Raw genomic sequence first — 26,347 nt, 5'->3', positions numbered from 1 at the left:
GGCTGAGCAGTCTTTGCTACAGCTCATGCCCATCAGACAGCACTACACTTTCATCTACACACAAATTGCACCATTTAACAAGGAAAAAGGAAAAACAAAACAAAATTGATCCCTAATTGATTAAACCTAAAGCAAACTCCTGTAACTAGGCACAGCTCTCAAACTGAGCTAAACTGACACAAACCAACAGCACAAGGGGATTTGCATGTGTCCACAGAGGGGGTCTCTGCACCAGTTTAACAGATCTGCTCATGTCTCCACAAGGGTCATGCTTTTCCCTTTTGTCCCCTGTGTACAATTCCTCACTACAGCACCAGCACCTCAACACACCAGACATGAAATCCACCAGCTACCTGTACTCAAAGGCTGGGTCTACACAGCGCTGGTGGCACTGGAGACCGACCATGCTGCAGCTCTTCCTATTACATGCACCTTTACAAGCACCTTTGCTGGGATCTATATATGAGCAATTTACATCAGCAAGGCTGAGACAGTAGGCATGGAACTCCAAACTAAGCACCATGCAGCGCTATTTCCAATATAACCCACAATTTGACTTATATGATAAATACTTAACAGGATATGAAATATTACCAGCAAATGAGCATAAATTGTAAGGGAGCTACCTAGTCATTAGAATATTCAGATATTCATCCATGAGCTTCTTTCCATAATGGGATAACTTTCAGCATCCCATTATCAGTCACAGATGAGCAGGCTAAAAGCAATCTCTCTCCTCCAGCATCTCATCAACAGATGCTCCAAGAAAGGGGTAAAACCAGCCTTATAACATCAAGTGAATGGGACAGACTAATCCAGGGATGCATTTCTTCCTAACCCATGTTGATGAGTCCTTCTTTGCCCTGCCGAGTGTAATTGTTGATAATATTCCTGTTCAGACCTGTGTCATCCCCCATCCCCTCCCAATCCTCACTAACATCTCCAACAGCATCAATACTTGGTTTAATCAAAAACATTCTGCTACCCTCTGTGCTGCTGGGTAAATGGCACAGGACAACCTTCAGTAAGGCCATATAATGAGGCAGGACATTTGTTTCACAGGCTTTTTACACCCCCCAAAGAGCAGTGATGGAGCTTGGTCCTTGGGACAGGGTCAGATCATACAGTATTTCAGCTGCATAAATGAAGACAAAAAGCAACCTGACGAATTAGATGCAAACACTTAGAAGACCAAGGTTCCCAAGACCTCTGGCAATTCTACTCTGTCTGAATTCAGAAGCACTGATGTTTTCACTGCTGCTGCTCAAAGTATCACATGCTGGTCATTTGACTCCATTTCAGGGCCAATTGGGGAACACTGAAGGTGATGATGAGGGAGTCCCACACAAGGTTTCTCCACTCCTGCCCCTTTCTCTACAGCAGGAAATTCCCTCTCCTGAACAGATCAGTTATACCATCAGTCTCCACCTTGCTTGAATCTAGCAGAGTAAAGCCAAACAAGTCATTTTCTCAAGACACAAGGCCTGGGAAAGACCATCATTTCACCTGATGCACAGAACTTTGCATAGCCATCAGCTGGCCAGCTAACATGCATCCCAGTAAGGACATGTCACCCAGCCCAGGAACAGGACAGCACTGAGTAGAGGATTCATACTGCATCTCCCGTGTGCACCCCATTTCAATTTTGCCATTCACAGGCCAGAAAAAAAAAAAATCATTTGCTGATCCCTGGAGACAGATAACAATAGATAGATAAGAAAGGACGTTGTGTTGTTGGGGAAAACCTATGTTCCCTGTGGTGTGTTTTGTTTGGCTTCTCCAGGACTCTTTCAGCATGAAACAAATTTTCTTCTCGCTGACAGCAGCACAGGACTCCCCAATACCCCAGGAGCTGGCAATCAAGTCATCTACTCCGCTATTGCATATGGAAAAATAGGCAGGATAGTTCTGGCATGATTCAGTCTTCCCTAAGGTGAAGTAGATCCTCACAAACCAACAGCCCTGCAAGGTGGAGCCAACTAAAGTTCATCTTGCATCAGACACCCTCATTGTCTTTCATACCTGCCAGACAGCAGCACTGGCCTTATCACTGTAATAGTACTGAAAAGACCTTCCCCATTCTTGTATGCACACAAACACACACACACTCTGAAGGATAGACTATACCCACCTTCTCCTTGTTGAGAGCTTCCTGAGCTTCTAATTTATACACTAAAAAATCTAGAAATGGAAGAGGAGACAATTTAATGAGCTGAAATTTACAAGGATCTGTTTTATATTTTCAGAAGGAAAAGAAAGAAACAGCCCCTTGCTAAGTAAAAGGCTGCAGCTCAGCAAGCTGGCATGCAGATGCTTCCAGGAGACTCCTACTCAGTCCCATCAAAAAATAGAGTAGTACTTTCCATGAGATCTGTCCACCCACTTAGCCTGGCCCAAGTGTCCTTCTTTTCCCATTCTATAGGCAAGTGCATTGGTGACTTCCCACTTCAGCCCAGATATGGCTGCATTTTGATAGCACTGAAGCTCTGGAATGAGGGATGATTCTGGAAAAGAGGAATCACAGTCTCCTGGTCTCACAGAAGCTATATTATCTGATCTCATCTGTGCTTTCCTCTTAAAATGGGAAGGTCTGGAAATTCCCCTCTGGCTTGTTACAGAACAGATCTGATCACATTATCACTATCTGCTATCCAAACTGGAACCAAGATAGGGAATATAAACATTTAATGTTGAATGGGTCTGGCCTGAATGGGTATTTGTGAAAGGCCCTTCCACAAAGCATGTCATGGAAACCTCTGGTGCTCACAAATTCCTGCTCCAGTGATACCTAGATCCTTTTTAAAGGGGCAATATTTGCTAGCAGAGGCACAGCTGAACAGGAAATTAAGCAAGGTGTGGGCCCAGAAAATAATTTAATGTGAGGAGATGCAGTTGAAGAAAGCAGCTGGTGAAATACCACAGCTTAGTCACCAAGGCTGCAGAAATATTCAGTTCCTAGTAAGCAACAGTCACAGGAGCAAGTCCCCAGAGTGCAGCAAAACACCTTGGCTTGCACTTCCCCACTGTGACAGTGACTAGGGCTATGGTTTTCCAACTCAGCCCTCTTCCAGTCCCCCAAGAAATTCCACAGAGATTATGTTAATATTGCCTACTGAATTTAAGCCCACGTACAAGCTCCACTTTTCTTAGTCGTCTTTTGCTCTCCCACAGAAGTAGTGCAGAGACCCCAGTCCACAGACTGCTGGCTGGACAGCATGCTGAACTACCAGTAAGCCTGCCCACATTGTTACTGCTGGAGACAGGGTGCCACAGGGCCAGAACACCAGGATGAAATTCCAGTTCTGCTCTGGTCACCAAGTTCACTGTGGGATCCTGCATGAGCTGCTCTGCAGGTCAGTCTAATCCAGGCTGTTCAGATCAAACACTCCACATGCAGAGATTCCAGAATTACTCAGCTTCCATCTGCAAGATGGGACACTGGAAAAAGTCTTTTGGAGACAAGGGCTTCCCTTTTGTGCTGCATTTGTACAGCATCTAATACAGAACTGAACATTGACAGAAGCTTTTAGGATCCAAATGTTATAAAGAACAAATAGCAGATGATACTCTCTAATAAGAGATGGCACTGGAAGGCCCAAAGATTTAAATCCAATGGGCCCTTCAAATTCTGGTTTTCTAGACAGGTCAGAGGAATAATCACATCAGCTTGCCAGAGCACAATGACAAAGGCACTACATGATTTGACACTTGTTTTGCTTCTCAGAAAGCTGGCTGCACAAGGACAAAGCAAATAGTCAGAAGACAGAAGTGTGCCACTGAAGCTAGTGCTGCTTGTCTTTTATCCCTGAGCATCAAATCCTCCACTGGCTTGGAATAAGAAGTCTCTTGAGTCAGGCCATGGAGCAAAGCCCCACGTTATTTTGAAATCCAAGATGGGCACAGCACTGTGGCCATCAGACTTCATGCACCATGACAAGAAACCATGTATTAGTCATTTCATTTTCTCAGTCAACTCCCACCAAACACCTGAAAGAGACTGAAATTCAGCTTCTCCCTCAACTATTTAGCTACATGCTAGAGCCAAACCTGAATGCTGTATGTCAGCATTTCCAGAAATGAAGTGCATGCAAGAGTAAGGAACAGCAATGTTACTCCACATTATCAACTTTGAAGATAAAAACTAAACCATTAAGTTACCAGCAACAGTCAGGTACAAAGGGGCCTGATGTCTAAGCACACTACTTCACTGAAAGATATGTGACTTATTCTGTTGGCTTCCATGGTCTTAAAATATCCTGCCTATATATCTACCCTTGGAATTCAACTTTAAAGGATCTTGCAGTCTATAGTGTCCATGTATAATGTAGTGCAATGATCCTAACATTATTAATAAGCACTTGTAGAACTCAACATCTTAAGATCACTTTATAAATATTGATGACAGAGTATTTATTTTTGTGAAACTGAGCAAGTTATTTCACAATGTGACAAAGTTCGTATATTTCCAAGAAGAAAACCCGGTCTAGCGCCAGATATAGCTAATCAGTTCTAAAGTGCTCAAATGCCACATCATGGGTGCTATTATTCACAGATTAAGCTGAGGACTCATGTGGCATTAAGAGAGAATACAATAACCCTCCCAGTCCATGACCTCCCAGCACCTTCTGCCCATGGGAAACAGACAAGTCAGTTAACTGTTCTCTACTTACAAAGCAGGGATGAGTCTCACCTGGATAGGATTCAGTAAGGTCCACACAGTGCTCTGAAGACAGACAGTGCTCTAGGTGCCACACATAGATCTTCCCACTGGATAGCTGGAGGGCTTGCTAGCCACTGCTATGCTACCCATGCAAGAGACTCACCTTCCTTTGTCTTCTTGTGTTCCCCTCTCTCCTTCTGCAGGGATCGCTCTAGCCTGGATCTGTGCTCATACACAACTAGGGAAGCAGAAAGAGGCAAAACATGAAATAAACCCTGAGATTTCTTCCCACACATGCCTTTTCCCAAAACAGGCTTCTCTCAGATCATACATACAGGGACATATGTGCACCTCAAATCCTGCTATGGGATGGGCCAGCAGGTGCCTGAGAGAGCAGACTCAAGAAATAAGCCTTTCCTCTTTTGAATGGTCTGCACCACTACAGCTTTCTAGGCTTTAAGCACACGGTAGTTCTCAAAATCCAGGCCAAGGAAATCAACAATTCTGAAATACATTCAGATGCCTGATGCCCTAAACAATGAAAGGACCAGGTCCAGTTACCAGCTATTTGCATTTCTTTGTCAACTGGGAACAGATAAGGACTGGAGCAGGGGGACTGTTGGACAGGAGATAATGGCAATTCCTGATAAAGCACACCAGCCCCTCATCCTGTGAGGATTTGCGATCAAGTTTCTCTCCATCATGCTTTGGAGTTTAAACTGTGAAGCCCAAGAACTGGGTTTAGCAGCCAGTGGCTGAACCGTATATTTGCAAGCCAAGTCCACTGCCAGGCTAAAGATGGCCAGAGCCTTTGAGGTTATCAGCTCTGTAAGGGCATCAGCAGCATGCAGGGGAGAGGGTTTTTTTCCCCTTCCCCTCCCCCTCATTAACTGGCCCTTAGATAGATAAAAGCCACTAAGGATGAATGGGCCAAGTATCTCCCTCTATTTCACGCAACAGTGTTTTGCACAGCAGCCACACGACAAATGAAAATGCCAGAGAAGCCTCCTGACTGATGATAATTTTAATCCACTCTGAATGCTAACCAAGAGCTTTTCCCAAGTCACAGCACTCAGCTGCAACAGGCTCCTCTGCACCCCCTCTACCCAGACAGAGATTGCCACCATGCCAGAATGACACTGGGCTACAGTTCAGAGAAACTTGCCTCCAGAGTCAAGATCTTTGGGACGAGTCAGGCCATGATGCACAGTCTCCAGGAAAATGAACAAAGTGGGATGATTTTTTCCACACATAAAACAACTGCTAATCCAACTGCTTGCCAAGACCTTGCCAAGCCAAAAGCCCCACGTGCTTCACCCTCTCACTACAGGTGAGTCCACAGAGGCTGCCAGCTCCGCTCAGATCATATAGTAACAGCGAAGGCAGCACATGTCCTGCACTAACAGGTATTTTGCTACCTGAGAGAAGATGGTCCAGCCTGGGGAAATACTAGACATGAAACATCCACATGTACATCTAATATTTTAGAGCATTGACCATCAGTAGCACCAAGCCTAGGACAATGTAGATGTCACTTTCATACACACATGGAGAAGAGCTCATAGGAAACTGGCATCCTAAAAATCAGGACAGGACATCTTCCAAAAGACACTGCAGCTCATCCTGGAATTACAAGGTTGATTCTTGTGTAGTCCCCACCTCAAACTCTGATCAGAGTAGTCCCTCCTGGCCTTAGCATCTGCAAGTTTGACACCTCTGAATAATACAAGGACTATTCTTTTGGCTCTGCCAGCCTGGGCTCATCATGTGACAAGCTCAGTCCAGTCCCAGGATGAGGGGCCATTCCTCAGACATCTATTCAGGCCCAAGGTCTCTCCCCTGAACCATCTAACCCCCTCCCTCACTCTCTAAGGGAGTAGGTAAGACCAACATTCTAGGCCAGAAATTCCCAGTGTCTCCATCCCCATTATCTCCTTCCTTCTCCATCCCTAGTTAAAAATGATAGACACATCAATGGTGAGAATCCTTCACCTGGGCTGGGCCACTTAATTTTTTCATGTGAAATGAGGTCACACATCCCAACTGAGAAATAATGAGGCAAAAGCAAGGAAGACAACACCACAAATGTATTCTCCAAGTCATCACATCAGAAATATTTGTGTTTCTAATCTGGAAAAATTTTTCCCCTCCTGAGCACATTGATGAGCAGCAAGCCTATCACTGCAGCTGTCCAAGTGCCCACTTCAGTCACAGCTTTATTTTTAGAAACACTTTTCAACAGACTACTCAAAAAGATGTCACCCTGAGAGCTACCCCTGCCCAGCTCACTATATGTCCAGGGCAGCACACAAGAGATTGTGGGCGCTTTTTCAATACATGCTAGGAAGCCTTGTTCAAGGAAACTGTCATCTTAAAAACATCAGCCACTTTCCAAAAGCCTCATCAGCTCTGGGCACACTGGCTTTTGTTAAGAGCATCTCACTTTCTTGCAATCTTACCTAGAAGAGCACTTGAGGACAAATCTTTGATGTGATGTGAACCTCAGGCCAGCAGTGAAGTCATGGCAGCAGGGACTAATAGGGATGACCACCAATTAACAGATTTTAAGATGCCCTTTCATGCACACTGAGCTTCCAGTGTGTATTTGCCCGAGCAGCTCTGGCCTAGGAGGAATTCCCCATGTTGGTGTTTCTACAAGCAGTTTTCAGCACACACAGAGCAGCGCAGACTTCCAGAGTCCACTGTGCTACTTCTCCTCTCCCAGCTAATAACCTAGAAAAGCTTTTCTCTCTGTTGCTCTTCTTGTTACAGACATGAAGGAAATACTCCTGCCAGTCTCCATCCAGTCACATGACAACTAACTACTCATGGCATCACAGTCTCAACTCTCCCAAAAAGGGAGGCAGCAGCCATGCTCAAGAGAAATCCAGAGCAAGGGACAAGGGAAGCAGAACAGAAGCCAGACTTACCATACACCCTTCTCTAATCAAGAAGGATGGCAAAGGAAACAGCACGTAAGAGACACCTAATGGTGAGGCTAGGAGAGCTGTATTCTCATACTCAGCCACTGTGCAATGGCAGCCCATTGTGAGAGAATTCCTCCATTCCAGACACCAGTTTAATATACCATTGTCAGGCTGCGTTGGAGAGATCAAAGAGAGATGGATAGTGCTGCAAATGCACCCTCCCTTCCTTTCTGTTCCAAGAGTACCATTTATTAGTGAACTGGCATAAATAAAATCTCTCCAGTTTCACTCCCCCAGAGCGTTCAGGGAACAGCACACACATGCACAGACACACCTGTAAAAAGTAGGAGGTGGCAAAGGGACACTGCTTTTAAAGCCACTTGCTACACAAATCAGCATGGCATGAGTTTTGGGTGGGGGCTGATATAGAACAAACTAATCTGGAGTGCACACCAGAGCACAGACCACCAGACTTTCTCTAATCCCCTCTGAACCTTCTGCCATACCATTGGAGTCCCCTGGACCACAGCTCTTAAGGCAGAGCCCGGCATTTGTCAAGAAGGCCTTCTCAAATATACCTGAAAACCCCACCTCGCAGAAACGAGATACACACAAGGACAGAAGAGCCAAGCAGATTCCTCTGCAATTACACCTCAACCACTATACGAAAAGGGGGTCAGCTGAGTCACAGTAAACAGTGACCTCTGCATGCAGTAGCAAAAGCTAGCTGATACAAAGGGTACTAGCCACTGGGCAGGCTACAAGAGCTTGGACAGAGACACACACAAGTGACAATACCTCCCCATCTTCTCTTCACACAATGCATTTTACCTCCCAGCAAATTCAGCAGCTCCTTTGCTCTTATTTTAAAAGAGAGCAGATGAGATCCACTTCCCTGTCTGCAGCTGGTAGAGGACAGCACATGGCAAAAGCCCTGCTGACTTCAAGACAGCTCTGCAGTGAGTACAGCTTTGCTTCCTCCACTTGCTTTCCTTCTCCTTTCACTCACTCTTGGCCCAGTCCTTGCACTTTCAAGCCCTATTTACAGAGGCAGCCAGAGGCAGCCAGAAGCATTAACAAGATTTTGTGCTCAAGTATGAGAATAGGAGGAAATACCTGATAGGTGAAAGGACACATCTGAAGCACAGGGTAAACAGTACTGAATTCCACCTCATAATAACACAGTCCTCCTTTTGTAGGGTTGGAAAGAGTGAAGTCAGATGGAGAAGACTATCACAATTAAAGTCATGCAGTGAGACAGCACAGGGCCAAGAACAGAACACCTGGGAGCTCTGACTCCCATACTCTTCTGCTTTCAGCACCAAATCAGCACAGGTAGCAGTACTGCAAGAAGGCAGCACAAAGGTCACAGCAACATGTGTAAGATATCACTGCTCCTATCTGCCAATCACTAGGCCTCTTCCACCAGCCAAATCCAAAAAGTTTCACCTTCGTTAAAAGAGCTGGACAAATGCGTTCTCAAAATAAAAAGGGTATCCATGGCAACAACCATATTCAGGAATGGGAAGGCTGACTGTGAGTTAGCAACCCCAGCAACAGGCTACAGCTCTGCCATTCAAACACACTTGGGTGGAAAAATATTATGAGCCTGACTCAGCTGTTTGCTTGAGCCTGCTGTTTCCAGAACCAGGGTTCTCCCAGGTTGCCACTATCACCTTATTCTGTGAAGAACCATCCCTCTCTCCAATGCAAGCAAGAGATGCTGACACAACAGAGACAAACGTGAGCTAAATTCTGCACTGCTAATCTTCATATCTTGGAAACAAAGGATGGAGGTTGCCATGGCTGGGACTGTGCAACATGTTAAGAGCTGTAGCTGTTTGAATGCCTCAAATGATGGAGTAAGAAGAAATGGAAACAATATGTATGAACACAGTAGTGAACCTATTCACAGACTAGATCAATTTACAAGACTGTCTCTTAAGGAAGCATGCTTTAAAAACCCTTCTCTTCCCAATTTACAGAAAGAAATACAAAGCCCCGAATGCAAGACGTGTCATGTTAAATTACCATTACAACACTGCAAACAAAATCACCCGAGAATATTTAATGCAGAAGACATTTCTTGAGTAACTGGGATCTGCAGACTTCTCCAGCAATACAGGCTATAGAAAGGATGTCACTGTATGTATTAACAGAGGTCATAATATATACCCCATTCTCGATCTGGATTTAAAAAGCATAATCTAGACATGTCTGTTAGAAGAAAGTGTTAGATGAGTCTCCTGATCTTGAGGCACCAGAGCTGCATGTGAACAAGGTTTGTCTGCATAAACTTCATTCTGTGGGTGCTCCAGGATCAACCCACCCTCCAGTGTTGTGCGTGCAACTGCTGGCTACCAGAAAGTGGTTTCCTACCAAACCTCTCTACAGGGAGCTCAGCAAATCCTGCTAGAGACTCCAAAGCTAGTGAGAGGTGCTAGCACTGTAGCTTTGGCAGACACAGGACATCTAGAATGTATAGGCTAGAAAAAGAAGACAGTTTAGCAGTGGAATAACACGTGCCCTCAGCCTTCCCTGCTGGGATCTCTCCAGGGGTTAAAATGTCATTCTGCCACAGTGAGACATTTATCTAAAGACAGCAAAGGAGAAATAAAAAGGAAGAATATATTATGTTTGCTTTCCAGCCTTTTGGCAGTTCTTGCCTAAGGAACCAAGTGCTCCTGCATGACTGCTCACTGACATGCAAGAGCATAGGTCTCTGAAGCAGGCCCAGAAAAGCCAATTCCTCCTCCTTTCCACTACCTCCCATTTAGCAAGCTGTAGCATATATCAGCCCCAAACAGGCTGGCAAGACTTTTCTAGAACCACAGATCAATTTCTCAAAAAGGAGGTGGGTTTCTTCTCTTGCAAAGGCAATGGGCAGTAGACAGGGTGATGACAAACATTACTAAGAAGCCTTTGCCTCTCTATTCACTTTCTGGACAGAGGTTCCCACAGGCCAGAGAGCAGAGCTCTCTAGTCTCTGAGTCTGACCAACCAGCCCATGTATAAGCTCTGTTTGCATTTTCATTACTTTACATTTAGAGTGACACAGGACTGGTCTTTATGACCAAAGGAACTATATGGAGGAGGCATAGGGTAGACCAGACACAGCTGAACTCACCAATCCAGCACATTCTTTCCCCTTGCTGCTGTGTGCAGCAATTCAGGTTCAAGGCTACTCTAATTCTAAACAGCAAAGGGGAGAAAGAAACAGGAAACAATGTCTTCTTAGAGCTCTTTAAAGCCAAAAGCTAAACCTCGCTGCACAAAGGCACCCAACTGGTCACAAGGCTGTGCAGGGAAAATACCGGTAGGCAGTGCTGGAAGAGAAGGAAGTTCAGAAGGTGTATGCGCGTGCGCACACACACACACACTCACCTTGGAGCTGGGCAGACAGCGCTTCCTGCTGCTGTTTGTATTTCTGGGCAAGGGCTTCAGCGTTCCTCACCTTTTGCTGCAAGTGATTGTACATGAAAACTCCCGAGCCCAAACATGCCAGAGCCACCAGGCAAAACCCAGTTTGCAGAAGCCCCTTCTGCCTCCTCGAACATATGCCCGTCCCCATGATGGGACTGAAACAAACCGATGTAGACTTGCACTAGCACCCTCGCGGTGTTAAAGCATCTGATTATTTTTCCAAACAGCCTTTCTCCGCCACAAATTCCCAGGTCCCCTCAGTTACCCTCTGCAAAACTCCAGCAAAGTCTTGCCGTTGGAAAACGTTTCTTTCCCTCCTTTCCAGCTCTCAGAGAAGTAGAAGAATCTCTAACAGCCTTTTATTCCTCATTGCCCAGCGGAGAGAAACGCAGCAAAACACCAGTGTCCGAGAGGAGCAGCCGAGGCGTCGGGAGCCGCATCCTTCAGCTGCAAACTGCTCCGGGGGGATAGCCTCGGGAGGCGTCTCGCACGGGGCTGTCTGGACGCAGGGCGAGTGGAACCGGCGGAGGGGAAAGAGCAGGAAGAGGAGAAAAACTTTTGCTTCCCATGTGCTGCAGAGAGGGGGGGGGGGAGGGGAAATCCGTCGCTTTTGGCTCTTCACCACCTCCCTCTCCGAGCACTGACCGGAAAAAAATAACCCGGCGGGATAGGGAGCCGTTCTGCTCCCTCCCCTTCGCTTCCCTCCCCTCCCACAACTTGCAACAGTTTCCAAGAGGAAGCGGCGACACTCGGGAGAGGGAGACGGGCCGGGAAATCGGCCGTGGCATCCGGGCTGCCGCGGCGGCGAGCCCGCCCTCCGCGGCGGGAGGGGCGGCGGAGGGAGGCGGGCTGGGAAAGAGCACGGATGCCGGGACCACAGAGCCCGCCGCCCCCCGCTGCTGCCCTTAGGGCCCGGCAGCACCGGGCGGCCTGGCAGAAGTGAGTGGCATGCCCAGCTGCCGGGGTAGCTCCCCTGCAGGCAGACTGCTAGCGAGGCTAGCACGGATAAACCACAGCCCCGCAGACACCCGCTGCCTTCGTGTTGAGGAAGCATCTGCACCACAGCCCAGCAAACCCACACAGGGAGCAAGTGCCTTTGAGTACCCAGCTCTGCAGCTGCATAGGCCCAAGGAGGGTTTTCTCTCTCACACTGCTGGACCACCTACCCGACTTCCATCACAGCCTGCTGACCCCCAGAAGACCTCTCTGTGGCTAAGGAGAGTTAGCATCATCCTCTCCATAAGCAGACTTGGGCCACTGATTCCTTCCACTTGTTTGTTTTCCCCTCCCCTTTCTAAACAATCAGACAAACCCAAAGCTTCTGTTGCTGATGCTGGTACCTGTTGCTAAAAGGAGACAGGTGAAGGACACTTGCGCTAATTAACAAGGAGGACATCTTAAAATGATTTCTTTAAAAGCTCAAAGGCTTTGAAAACAGAAGTTTCTCCTCAGGAAAATGTGAGTTAGTAAAGGCACAAGGACTTCAGAAACAGAGGGGCATTAGATGATCTAGGCCTTTTAAAGGCATCCTGGGCAGCTGTGGCCTTTCCTAGAAGCCACCCTTAATGTGTTCTGTTGTCTTTGGCAGAGCCCAGCCTGTGACATCCAGACAGGTGATGCACAACCAGGTTGTTAGGAGAAGGCTTTCTGGAGCCTTGCCCATATTCTGAGCTTACATGTACTATTTAACACCCCCAGGTTTATAATGCATCTCACCTGCACCAACAGAGAGACTGTCAGGTTGGCTCATCTGTTATCTGTGCTTGCAAAGATACTTCCTCTGGAATTCTGCCAAGTTCCATTTTTCAGCTATCAGGGGAATAAGCAACAATCATAACAATTAATGTTTCAGCAGCAATTCCCCTCCAAAAATCACATACAATTTTATAATTCTTAATTAACTGAGCTTTACAATACAGGTGGGAAACAGGTGAATGGCATTCCTTCATCCCCATAACTTGCAAATGGGAAAATTGAGGCACAGTATCCTGTAAGGTTATGATTTATCTGGAGTAACTAAGTTTTTGCTGTTCATTTTTTCAAGCACTTTAAGTAGATTTGGTATGTCTTTTGAAGTGTATGCTACAACAAGAGTGTGACTCAGTCTACTAGAAATTGGGTGATCTGGCTGATTGGGATGCTTCATGCAGTCTGGGTTATGGATCATTTGCATATAGGACTAAGGATGACCTTGTGCTAATTCACATATCCTCAATTCAAGGGACCCTCCACCTGCACTACAAAGACTGCATACATCAGACAGCCTTACTCTTCAACTATTTCTTCACATAAATGCCCTGGTTTGAGTATCCCAGTATCCCTTTGAGCTGTTTGTCAGGAGCTGGAATGTCTTTTGTCTGTATCTTGAGGACTGAGAAGGCAGACTGTGTGGAGAGGGATTTGAGTCTCAGTTTTGCTTCTATTCAGCACATTTCTTTCTTTTTTTTTTTTTTCTCCTTCTTGCTACTCTCATCAATTACTTCCTAACGTGATGGTTCCTGCCTGAGAAACACTGGGGATTTCTGAGGTTTTGACAGAAAGGACTCTGGAATTGTTTAAAATCCTGAATTATGGAATGTCTGTCTGAGTGAGATTTGACTGTTGAAGTTTTTGGATCTAGCACTTTTACTCTTCTACTGCTGTGAGAAACTCAGTTATAGATTAAGCTCCATATTTCTGCACCAGATTTAGGGCCAGATGAATTGTACAGCCCCAGCAGACAGCACAGAGGTTTGCTTGTGCTCTGCAAGTATTTATGTTATGTGTTCTGCCAGTGAAATCCTAGTAAACTGATCCCACTTCCCCTGTAGTCAAYGATAAAATCCTCCACTTCAGGCTTGTTCTCCCCATCAAAGAAGTACAAAAGCCCATAGCTTTAGCTGCTGTTTTAGGATGCTTTCTTGTTTTGGGGAAAAGCTAAACAGCTGCAGGGCCCCAAAGAGATCAGGATGTCTTAGTAGAGCACTCTCATAATAAACAGGCAAAATCAGAGCAAACTTGTTCACAAAATGGGAAAATAACATCAATGAGAATGGATTTCCCTCTTCTAGGGAATGTTCCCCTGCATTCAAAGCCTCTGTTCTAATACCCATGGCACAGACCACCTTCTTCAGAGAGTTTACTTTACTGTACCTAGTTTATTTTTTAATATTTTGGTCTGACTAGATCTTTATGCTTCTCTGACTAGGACGGATCAGAAGCTGTCCTTGCCAAAGATTTCTATGCACCAAAGGAAAAGGGGACATCTTCGAGGCCTAGTTTTGATATTTACACACTATTCATTTTTGCATTTTTTTTTCTTTCAACCATGCATTTTTCTGAAAGGTGGCCATGCCAGTCAGCTCGGAAGGTGCTTCCTTGAGCAAATTACTACAACATCCCACATCCCTAAAGGTCCACAGCCACTAGGCATGAGTATTTTCATGAAGGTACAGAGAAGAAGAGAAGCACCCTGAGCTAAAAAAATTGCCCACAGGTGACAGCCCTTTTCAAATCTTACTCAAAACCCTTTGTGCCTCAGGGATTATTTGATCAGAGCATCTCTTTTTGCTTCCCCTAATCCAATGGGTGGTCACATCTGATGATAGCTTTAAAATAATAATCTGGACAAAACAAGCAATTCCCATGGGAAAGCCCAGACTGTGTGTACTTGTAAAGAAAATGACACTTTTTCCCCCTATAGAGCAAGCCCTGATTATTAACCATCTGCACAAATAAGGCAATCCTGGAAAGCTCCATCATTTTAATTGGAGCTTTGGATTTCGTAGCAGGCATTTAGTCAGCTGTGGGAGTGTTTTCAGCCAGGTTATGTAAATGTTGTCAAGAATACCAAGTGTCTAAAAAAGACGCATGTAAGAGGTGTATGTCTGTGCAAGTAAGATGAAGGAGGGAAAGCTTTATTGTTCAGGGGTTGCAGTTTCACGAGAGTTTTTTTAAAAAGCATCTGATCAATGGCAACATCCCCAACCCATTGAAATTGACTAAGCAGGACATTTTCTACCCTTACAGCCCTTACCAGTCTTTGAAGTGACATCCAGGATGACCCACTTCAGGGATCTGGTGCATAAATATGGGAGGGCATAGGCTGAGCAGAGGCAGGAGCCTTTTGTATGAGGAGTGACAGGCACAAATGTTTAAAAAATAAAGTTTTCTCAAGTGTGCATGCATACATGTACATGCATGTATTTACAGTGTTAGAATGTCTCTATTTTATACCCTTCCTGCCACATACAGAAATTCCCAATTTCTTTCTTACAGGTGTAGAAATGTGCTGAATTAAACAATTCCCAAGGGCAGCTCTTGACTCAGTCTCTCCAAGGTTAAGGGGCAGGGAAGCTGAACATTCCTTCCTTCCTGTAACAAGAAGTGACAGCTTCTAATTACGCTCCWTTAGAAGGTGCCTCAGGGAACTGATGGGACCATTTTTCAGAATGCATTGTTTAAATTATTTTTTGTATTAGAAGGGCATGCTGGCTGATCTCAGTGGAGCTCAGCTATCTTCGTTATCTTCCCCAAGCCTACGTGTGCACTTTGAGTCACCTCATAGCTGTGCCATGCCTAAAAGTTAAGGATATGTGATCTCTAGAAATCCTGATGTTCTCACAGCCCTGTCACACTTTATGGAAAAGAGCTGAGCAGAAATATGTCCATGGCCATAGTGTAAGAGAATATGAATGAGGGGAACATAATGAGCATAAACTCTGGTTCTTTGAAGTACCAGGTTTTAGAGTCAAACTCATCATCCAGAAAACTATTCCATAGAATAGTCCTTGAGACTACTGAGCTGGAGCTCCAGGAGATCCATGCTTACATCCACTAACTGCTAGATATATCAACACAGCTAACAGGTCAACAACAGTAGAAAGCCACTCCCAATCTATAAAGACTGTTGGTAACTTCAAGTTCACAGCCCATATCTTAAATACAGGGCAGTCAAGGTACAGATAAACTTCTTCTTTGAGGCCTTAAAGAACCATACTCCAACCCCAGTTTAGTGTGCAGCAGTGTTCCTAGCCCTTCAAGCAGAGCATAGCTCTCCAGCAGAAAGAGTAGGGAAGCATCTTGCACCAGCACTGCCAGAGTTGTTCCAAAATGCATCCAGGGAGCTGAGATCATTTGGAACCCACTTTACTGAAATCCACCCTGATGATTTTGACTTTACTGCAGGATCCAAACTGGAAGGGACCTGTCCTCCATGCATCTGAGATCTAAAAACTGCAACACACATGCAAGACTAACCAAATTTGATAATGGCAGAAGCCCTCAGACACATTCTTGTAAGACCACTCCAAGACAACCCAAATTTAGCTATTCCTATTGAGAAGCACCCCTCCAAATTCCAGCATAAAATGGTAGGTGTTTGGATATTTTGGCATGTTAACTGGTACTTTCCTTGAAACCCCAGCTCCTAGAGTCAAAGGATTATAGGAGAAAATCATTACTCTTTGAAAAACAATTTATATTCCAAGCACTCATAACAAGGAAAATGCTCCACAATGTGATTTACTTGCATCTTAATTCTGGTGGAACAAGAAAGCAGATTTACCTTTTAATTCCTTCTCATCTTTCACAGTTTGGACTGGTATACCTCCTGTAAAGAAAGCACCTTGCCTTGAGTGAGAAGAAGCTGTTCTGAACCAGTCTGGCATTCAGGTTCCTTTTTGATCAAAAGCAATGAGGATTGGTTTCAAAGTGACAAAGCAGCAAAACAAAATGGGGCAAAGAGTTTATTCTCCCTAGAAAACAAATCACAGTACAATTAGAGCCTTGTGACTCCCTTGCCTGTTTCTCTGCAGTACCTGCAACATACAAGAAACCATTTCAAAGGGAGTTAGTGCCTGCTAAAATATGTATAAAGAGTCTTTACTGCCTTACCAAGGTACAGATGGCATTTTTATCAGAGCCAGGGAACATTCCAGCTCCCAAAGGTAATAAAAATAAAGTTTACCAGAAAACAACAGCAAATGAGCAAAGGATTTTTTGTGTGTTTCCTCAGGTGATGCTAAACTTGCTGCTACTTTAAGCCAGGTTCCAGCATCCACCCCGCCTTTGCCCCCATGAGGTACAGTCACCTTGTACTGCTAAACCATCCCAGGACTGCTGTTGCTGGCCCAAACCTTCACAGCTTCATATCTTTGAGACTCAGCTGATGCTGTAATGCACCACTCCCCTGGGGCTCGTGAGTCTTCACTAACTAATTGAAGGATCTGGCGATTCTGACTCTGCACACAGCCTGTGCATTCTGCTCAGCCCTGGGACTGTTAGACAGCAAGGTCCCTTGTGGCACTGGCTCTTCTTTCACTCTATTCTTTTTTTTCCATATCAGGTTATGGGCAGAGCTGCCAGGAGAAGTCTTTTCACATGGCTAACATGGATAAAGTCTTAACTTTTCATTCCAAAGAAGCATTCGTGAAAAAAGATGGTTGAACTGGAATAAAGCCAATGAGTGGTGCAGCCAGTGAAGCCCTGCCCATCTAAGAGGGGGAGTCACAGTGGGCAGGGGCGGGGGACACTCTCTTGAATTTGTTAAGCAACAGGAGAAGAGCTTGGCAGGACCAATCACAGCCTGCTGACCTCAATCACAGATAGGAGCCTTCCTCACTCTATGAGGAAAGGAATTTGCCTCCAGGATTTAAGTATGTTTCTATTCCATGTGGGCTCTGTTCTAACTGGAAAAAAATAGTACCCATATATATAGAGAATACTGGCACTAGCACAGCAGTTTTTCTTCCTGTGCAACCACTGAATTTTATGAAGTCCAGTATTAGCTGTTGATGAATAGCATCTGTAGAGCTGCGCCTCAGAACCCACTGTGTTCATACTCTCATGCTGTAACATTGCCTAGTGCAGGACCCTAGACATTAGTATGCCTAAAATAGCAGGGAATTTTGCAATTTTTTACAGTACCTCTCTGATGCTGGGGTTTATTTCTCCCTTTTTGTAATGAAACTCMGAAAGTCACTATTCTAAAAAACACAAAAAAAAATTGGTCCCTGGACTTTCTTGCCATGCCATTCTGGATTGTCCAATAGTTTCTCTTGCTATCAGGAGTCAGGTTGTGGCTGGTACAGATATTTTCTTTGCGGTGTGTGATATGCCATTTGTCATATCTCTTTGCTTTGCCATTATCTCTTTAACTGTGGCCATCAGCACAGAAGAGGGGGATTTAGGGTGAGATTTTCTGAACTGCTTAATTACTGTTGATTTTAAACAGAATAGACATTCCTGAATCACTTATGTGTTTTTGAAAATTTCATTCAGTGTCCCAATTTTCCTGCACAGAGATAATGGGAACATAGTCAGAATGTTTCTGCCAGGGCTATGCCTCTTTGACTCAGAGGTCTACATTTGTTTGCAGAACAGTGGCAGGAGGATCTCATCCACCAAACATGACTATCTGGGATTCCTTCTAAGGTGGCTGTCTTCAGCAGCCTCCTGCCAGGTATACATCCCCAGCAGGCACTGAATGGATACATTTAGTAGTAAAAATTCAATAGGGAAAACAACTAGGACATGGAGCTATAGAAATGGAAACTAGCTCCCGTTCTATATTATGCTGCCAAAAGTTCTCTCTGCGGCCAACAATCAAGCTGACACTAAGCTAGTTAGAAAGACCTCTAAACATGAAAAATTGTTACCTACTCATACTACCAGCTCTACTTTTCTGACCAACACAGAAGTCTTAAAACACTATTGCCGGTTTGCCTCCCTGCTCACAAAGCAAAGGAGATATTTGGAGATAAAATCTGCAGAAGTGCSTATTACCCTAAAGATCATGTGGCTGTACACAAAAACTGCCAATTTGGCAAGCAGACACTCAGCTCTTGCAAGCAAGTGCATGTTCTAGCCAGCACAAATTCGACCTCAAGGAGCAATTGCAGTCACATAAACTCCAATTCTTATGTAACACTGAATAACAAGTCTCATGGAAAGTGACACTCCAGGCCCTGTTTATATGATTTTGACAATGGAGAAAGCCCTTTGGGGAAAAATAACTCAAGCTCCTCTTCTCCAGATGATGAGGGACGGTTGATGGGCTGTAAATTGCCTGTTAGACTTAATTCTAGAGTGCACTGTCAAATACCCAGAGGAATATTACACAGGACGATTATGCTGATATTCGCACTTTTTATCTCTGAAACTTGTTCAGTTACTCCCTCTTTCCTTACTCCTTGTTTATTTAGCTTCTTCTAAGTTACTATGGGCATGTCCTCTCCACCTCCAATTCAGCACAACAGTGCACTGCAATATCTCACATCCCCTGTTGCAATTTGATCCCAGCCAGGTTTCATATCTGGCATATGGTGGAAAAGAGTGTTGCCTGTACATGAACAGCCATCCACAGAACCTCCTTCCTTAGACACTGGCTGCCCTGTAAAGACACTCAGGAAGAGAGAATGGACTCTTCTGATGGGGTAAAGAGGGAAGTGGCAGATGCTCAGTGTTGGGATGTCTCCTTCCTCAACAGCCTAGAAAACTTAGATGGTCTTATAGTGAGGAGGTAGTGTCCCCTCTGGTGAATCTCCCATTGTCTGCACTAGCAGTAGGATTTCATACCCTGGGTTTTAGCAGCTGTGTGAGCAAAGACAGCTTTTGCAAAGATCTCCAAACCTGGACTTGCAAGAGGGCTTCCAGCCTCAGTTAAGGACTGGAAGGGGGGAGAGTTATTTTCTGTGTATTTGTTTTAAACAGTCACTACATTTTATGAGCTTGTTTTAAGAAAGAATCTGGCAACAACTACAGTGAGAAAGCTATTTCTTAAAAAGTTTGTGCATATGAGGCATAAGGGCCTAACCTTCCCCCTCCCCCACTTTGTGCAAGCAGGAGCAATGACAACATTCATTTACAACCACACAGAACTTGACATCAGGTAAATGAATAAATTACTTAAGTAACTGCAGCACCTGAAAAAAGGAGGCTTAGTTTCCTTGTCTGTTCAGTGGCTGGGAAAAGAGGGCAAGGACCAGATTCATCACTAGTGTAATCCCACTGATTTCACTGCAGTCACACTTGGGATCACTTTTGAAGGTTATATTAATGCAGCAAGATGCTGCATTCACAGGCTTTCCTAATCATTAACATTCTGATGTGGTAGAAATTCATGCCATAATACAGCACTGAGAATCTTAAGATAATAAAGAAGCAAAGCTGCCTGCTGTCACCATTGCTAGCTATTACAGCAGCATGGACAGACTTCCTTTGCAGAATTCCACATACCATATTCATGCAACACAATAAATAAACCATGTTAAAGAAGGAAGGCTAAGAAGACATTTCGGGTTTTGAAATCCTCTAACCCTACAGTTATAAATAGATGAAACAATTCAACAGCAATTTGCCAATTTTTTTTCATACAGCTTCCTCTTCTGTCTCCAGATATGCTTTTGCTGAATACTGGATAGGAGAGAGGGCAGGGGAAGAAACAGCTGTTTGGTAATTCATTCAGAGTTTCTTTATCAGACTCCTCCACTCAGCCCTGGGCTTTAGGCAGAGAGCCATCCTAGACCTCCACCAGTCTTCCACCTGGAACACTTCTTGCTCCTGGGACACTCAGCAAAGGTCAGAAGACAGGATGAAACAGATTGATCCAGGCTTTCTTATTTTGCAGTGATGCTCAGCATTGGACAAACCTGTCTTAGATGTTGTCTAGAGCAGTCACAGCAGGGAGAGAGGACTTCAGATAGATAGATTTCAAACAGCAGAACTGATGGCACAGATAATTAGCACTTGCAGATAAAATTTCAGTCCTAAAGAGAGGTGAACTGGCCACTGCTGGGAGTGAACATTCAGCATCCAGAGCACAAGAACTTGTATCATTGCACTACAGAATAAACAGCTGCCAGAGCCTCTGGATTACCCTCATCTAGAAAGGGATAGGAAGTTTCCAAGGTGAAGACACTAGTGCTCTCAGGCACTAGCAAATGACTTCTGTAGGACCAGCCTCAGGCCGTGCTTCTCCAGACAGCAGCACAGCAGCACAGCTGGCAGACAGGTGTTTGTTTGTTAACCAGAATCTGGAGAACTGTTGAGACTAACTATAGCTGTTTCCATGAAAGCAGTGGGGCCACACAGCCTATATCCTCCCCAGTGGAGTGTAGTTTGGTGGAGGAATTTTGCACCACAGGGGCTGATACTGAGCCTTTATACAGGCAGAAGGTATTTCCAGTCTATCAATCACCTACCCAGCACAACTACTCTTAATTATTCTTCTTTGTATATAGCACCTCTGTTAGGAGAGTGTGAAATTAGTCCCCAGAAGTTCCCCTCTGAAGTTCCCAAGAATACTTTGCTGGACACGGGGAGTGGAGATGACAGGCTTTGTCATGATGTGACCATTCTGGGTAGCTGACCTACTGAGCAGCTCTGAAAGAGTCACTTCCCCTCCATTTTCATTCTCCTCCTCCCTTCTTTTCTGCACTGACCTCCCTGGGGCACCAAATCTGGTTGATTCCTGCTGGAGGGAGGCCTCACTGTTATTTCAGGTTCAAGAACTACTAACACTCCATCAGTTTATAAACAATGAACAAGTGCAGATAATAGCATGAGACCTGCTGTAGTTTATAGGATTAGTGTGCCCTGTCTCTCCAATATACTAAATTCTGTTAAGCCCTCCTACAAAAAACTGTACAAGGATTAATAAGAGGCTCCACCACCCAGTTAACCATGACTATAAGAGCCAATTGATGCAAAAGGTAACACTTGACTCATGCGATGCACACTGAATAGAATCGCTTGGCCTTAGTTCCTAGTTGGCACTGGCATTTCCAGACCCATTACAAGTGCCTTGGCACAGCAAATTTCCATTTAGAAATAGACTGACCATTCTTGCTCACAGATATGATTTCCAAGGTTATCAGTTATTTAGGGCTCAACCAACACCACACTGTGCAGTGCCATATACCTCTCTGCTAATCACAGCCCTGACTGCTCAGAAAAAAATTAAAACAAAATGGTTGCTAAAATTTTCTTCCATTTGCTGTTTGAGTTACACAGGGCAGTAAAGCACTTGGTTCAAATGTTTCCTGTGCAAACAGTTATTGCATTAGAATATGAGTGTCTCTGTAATAGTTGCTCTTCTTATGAGGCTAGATTACACTGACAGAGAAAGGAAGGGAAAAAGAAAATAGTTTATATGTTTGAGAACACCATCAAACAAGATATATTCAATTATTAAAACTGTTGCATGGTTTCTCTCTGCACAGAAATGGGAAAGGAGACTGGATCCCAGCTCTGGGATGTAAAACAGCAGGTGCAAGACATCCCAGACTGGCTGGCTTACCTCTTTGAAAGAGTGTCATTGAAGGAATATCAAGTCTGCTGCCCCATGCTCTGTCACTAAAAACACCCACTAGCACAACTGGCTTCTCAGATACCCAGGTTCAGAAAAAACAGAGCATATAGCCTGGGATGAGATTCCAAGCAGTACCTCCACAACTCTCTCTCTCTTACCAGGGTTTCTTTAGCATCAGGAGATCAAKCTCACAGGAGAGAGAATCAAGGAGATCCAGACCTAGAAATACAGATTGTAATTGGATTGGCAAGGCTAGGGAAGGTCTGAGTTCACAACTAAGAGATATTTGGTTATCAACCTGTAGTAATTTTATGAATCCATGAGTATCCAAATGAGCAGGTGAAATAGGCTGCAAACTAGCTTAGATCCAAACATATAGATTAAACAAAAGCAATGAAGCAGGCTAAGGAACTGCCAAGACAACAAGTAGTAGAGAGATGTTTGCTTCTCTTAGGAAACTCTTGGAGTGTCCACAGCGGATTAAAGCGAACACATAATCAGCAGTCACTTATCTAATTTGAATACACCTTTCACTATATTTCAGTAGGTGGGAATGGATGGAGGCAACCTGGGTAAAAATGGTATCTCATTTCCCTACAGTAGTTAATCCTCCACACAGCAAGGCTGGATTTGTACAACTCAACCCCACCACTTGTCACTAGTCTGCTATTTTACAACACCGAACAGTTTTCCTTATACAGATCCAAGACTATCTGTCCCTTCTCTTTGTCTCTTGGTCATTAACACTGCACTCAGGACAAAAGTGCAGCAAGACTATAGCTTKTCACAGCTCAGTGCTTGTGCAACTTTCAAGGGCAAGTGCACTTTCTCATTGCTGGCATGTGCTTCCTTGTGGTAATAGGTCTCAGGATTACATCCAAAATGTTGAGAAACTATCTGACCATGTCTACAACATTCCAAAACATGTTTATCCAGGGTATTTGTTCAGTTGCGGAGGGCTGTACAGCATTCTGACTTGTTTGCTGACATTGCTGATACATTGCCAGTGCAATCACAATGACCCAGTGCACTGCTTCTTACACAGTCATTCATAACAGTGTGGTGGGATCAGACTCTGATGCAAAGTTGCTGCAATGAAGCGTATAGGATAAGAGGATGGGTTACCCTATTCTCATTTTACAGATGAAGCTGAGGCACAAGTTGCTTCTTACAGGACCCCAGGGAACTATACAAATTTCAGAAGTGAAGAACAGTGTTTCCCTGGTTACCCCTGTCAGGACAATTCCACAGCTGCAGCCCCTAGGCTGAATACATGACACCATTATATTTATTTGCCATCTGCCTTTGATTGCAGGCTCAATTCAGCATATTCTTTGCAGATATTTGTTTGCAAGTGCTTTAAAGCTCCCCCTGAGATTTCAAATGGATATATGAAGATCCAAGCTGTCTCTCGTGCTTTTTACAACGCTGGCTGCGCTGCAAAAAGCAGGAGAGCAACGGACTGTCAGCTGAGTCCGTAGACCATGTAAACACACATAAGATGACTCAGAGGACTTAAGAGAAACAGCTGATAAGCAGGGTTCCCAGACTGCCTGTTCTCTGGCATGTCAGATTGTCCTGGTGTATGCTTTTGGGGGAGTGATTTTAAATTCACATGAGGAAGGAGGTGAGTATGTCAGTAGTGAACCACTAGAACAGAACTGCTTTTTGAAACTAGCTAAATCCCATGCTGCCCTGATTGTTCTCAGAGGCACACACAACAGCACAGAAGAAATGGGGTACTGAAAAGGCAAGTTTCCAAATAAAATAACTAAAAATATTTAACGTCATTATGAGACAGGGGTTGGAATTTTAAGCAGGAATCTCACTACTACTAGGATCTCATACTCATTCCATTTAATTCCTTACTTGAATCCTTTTGTAGTGTTCAGATCAGCCCCATAGTGCTTTGGATCTCTCCCTTCTGGAAGCAGTTAATTCACTATGCTTTAAATGGCACACTGGTGTCTAACTATGCAGCCACTAGGAAAACCCCAGCCTTGGACCAGTTCTGGGCTCTTATTGTCAGGAGTCTTCAGACTTTGGTTCTACACCTCAACTCACTCAGTATCAGGAGGCTAACTGTAGTGAGAAGAATGCATTTGGGGAAAGGAAATAGATTTTGTCATGTGATTCTTTTTAAGCAGTGGAATTTAGAGAAGTGCCAACTTGACTTTTTTGGATTGCTCATGAGCCTTGTAGGGAACTCATGGACTGGGATTCATAAAGCTTAATGTTCTATTCAGTAGCTTTTGGTTCTAATTACACCCAAATTCTAGCTACATCTTTTCATTTTAAAAATCAGAAAAGGACTGAGTCTAATCCAGGTTCTCTAAAGATCTCCCTCTATTGCCTGGGTGGTCTGCCAGAAAGTGGTGTGCAATCTCCCCATTCCTGAATTTGGGAGCCAGGAGGGAATATTTGCCTCAATAGCTGAGCTGCTGAGAGACTGATTTGGCTGAGGCACACCAAACTCAGGACTATAAGGTCACCTTGATATCACTGGAAGACAATCAGTAAATTCCTTTCTCTCTTCCCCTCTACAAGACAAAAGCCAGAGGCAGCAACTATTTGTCTTGCTTGTCACTTAAAATTGACAAGCAAGTTTCTCTTCAAGGGTGTGAGGCTACCCTTTATCTTTGTTTGGCAACCAAATATAGGCAATAGGGAGCTAAAGCAAAATTGTTCTACTTAAAACTTCTGCAGCCAGGAGTTGTTCTAGAGCTGCAGCAGCAGGTTAGAGGAGCCTGAAGAACATAAATAAGATGGGAAGACACTTGGCAGCAGAAGGTATTCTACTGCCAAAGAGCCATTACTGGGCRTGTGATGCAGGTGATGCTTGAAATACATGATTGGGGTTGCTATTTAAAGCATACCTGTAGGTTATTTGTACCTCTGTCCCTGACTAGCCTGTGTATCTTAAGTAATTTCACTTCTGCACTCATTTCTCTTCAAAGCTGTCTTTTCTCAGGAGGTAGGAAAGTTTGCAACACATGACCATGCAATGACTAGCATGGCAGGGCCCTAGCTGGTGCTCTCCAAAATGGCTGGTCAACAGCAGTAGACACTTTCAGAAACTGCTGGTTTGAACCTATGTGACTTAGTTTCCTGTTCTGTAAATACTACTGCCTCCTGAGATTCTCTTTGCATCCTGTGTTGCGGTGATACTGTGATCATACATTCTACAGTATGGATCCTCTGGTGTCTATTAAGGGTGATTTTAGATTTGATCAAGACCCAAGTCAGAAATACTAACTCTAGTTAACTCCCATTCCTTAAATCAGAAGAATCCAGTTTCTTATTTTTAGCCACTGGACTCACTGCTTCCAATTTGAAGTGACAGACTGCTGTTGCGCACTTGCCTGTCAGACATACTTGCAAAAACACAGAGAAGGTGCTAGAAATGAAGATGCTGACTGGGTTCATTGCAACTTTCACAGCCTCTCTACTGGGATGACACTAAGGTAGCAAGAATTAGTTTTCATTAAGGGTTGATTCCCCTAAGGCCATCATACATTTAGCTTCATGCAATGAAGAGAGCTTGCCCTAGAAGTGTGATACATTGCCAATCTGTTTGTGCCACTAAGCAGCAATTCTTCAGACATCGGCAAGCAGTCATTTGCTCCCATTTGCCTCATGGCACTGTGCTAGTCCTCACAGGAGCACTACCATTGCAGGCCCAATTCATGCATCTCTATGTTGCTGCACAAGGGACATAAAAACTTGGCTGACAAAGGAGATGCTCTGTTAGGGGTGAAAAAAACTGGTGACATTATACCTCTGTACATGTACACAACACTTTATAAACAGTGGTATAGACAACTGACTCACCACCTCAAGAAAGCACGGCTGTCCTGCTCTGCAGGTAAACAGCTTTAGAAGAACTGCCACACTTCTTTCTAGAGAGTTTGCCCCAGTGCAGAGACTTACGCTAACTCTGCACACCACTTAGCATGTTAGATAAAAACAGTACTTTACTGCCTAGTGCTTACCCTACCCTGGGGCACAGAAGTTGCTTCCCAGCTTTTAGCAACACAGCAGTATCTA

At 44.5% G+C, this 26,347-nt stretch overlaps 1 protein-coding gene across 9 annotated transcripts in view; it reads right to left on the bottom strand.

Moving 5' to 3' along the window:
* LOC112975485 (Golgi integral membrane protein 4-like) overlaps positions 1-26,347 on the bottom strand; it is a 67,740-nt gene that overhangs the window by 37,443 nt on the left and 3,950 nt on the right. For 5 of the 9 annotated variants that reach the window (XR_003256637.1, XM_026085662.1, XM_026085663.1 and 2 more), the window contains exons 1-3: positions 10,972-11,571; positions 4,824-4,898; positions 2,132-2,181 (exon numbers count right to left, since the gene is read on the bottom strand). Coding sequence is in view for 7 of the 9 variants with exons in the window: in XM_026085662.1 (XP_025941447.1) it covers positions 2,132-2,181; positions 4,824-4,898; positions 10,972-11,158 (312 nt within the window). In the remaining 2 variants the exon portion in view is untranslated. Of the gene's footprint in view, positions 1-2,131; positions 2,182-3,132; positions 3,318-4,823; positions 4,899-10,971; positions 11,572-12,726; positions 12,820-16,555; positions 16,746-22,458; positions 22,520-26,347 lie in introns of those variants that run through there. The other 4 variants (XM_026085665.1, XM_026085664.1, XM_026085669.1 and 1 more) reach the window with 4 other exon arrangements.

Source organism: Apteryx rowi, unplaced genomic scaffold (genome assembly GCF_003343035.1).
Source record: "Apteryx rowi isolate R43461 unplaced genomic scaffold, aptRow1 scaffold_67, whole genome shotgun sequence".
Lineage (NCBI taxonomy): Eukaryota > Metazoa > Chordata > Aves > Apterygiformes > Apterygidae > Apteryx > Apteryx rowi.
Note: the sequence above shows the minus strand (reverse complement) of the source record. Positions and strands in the feature narration are given on the sequence as shown.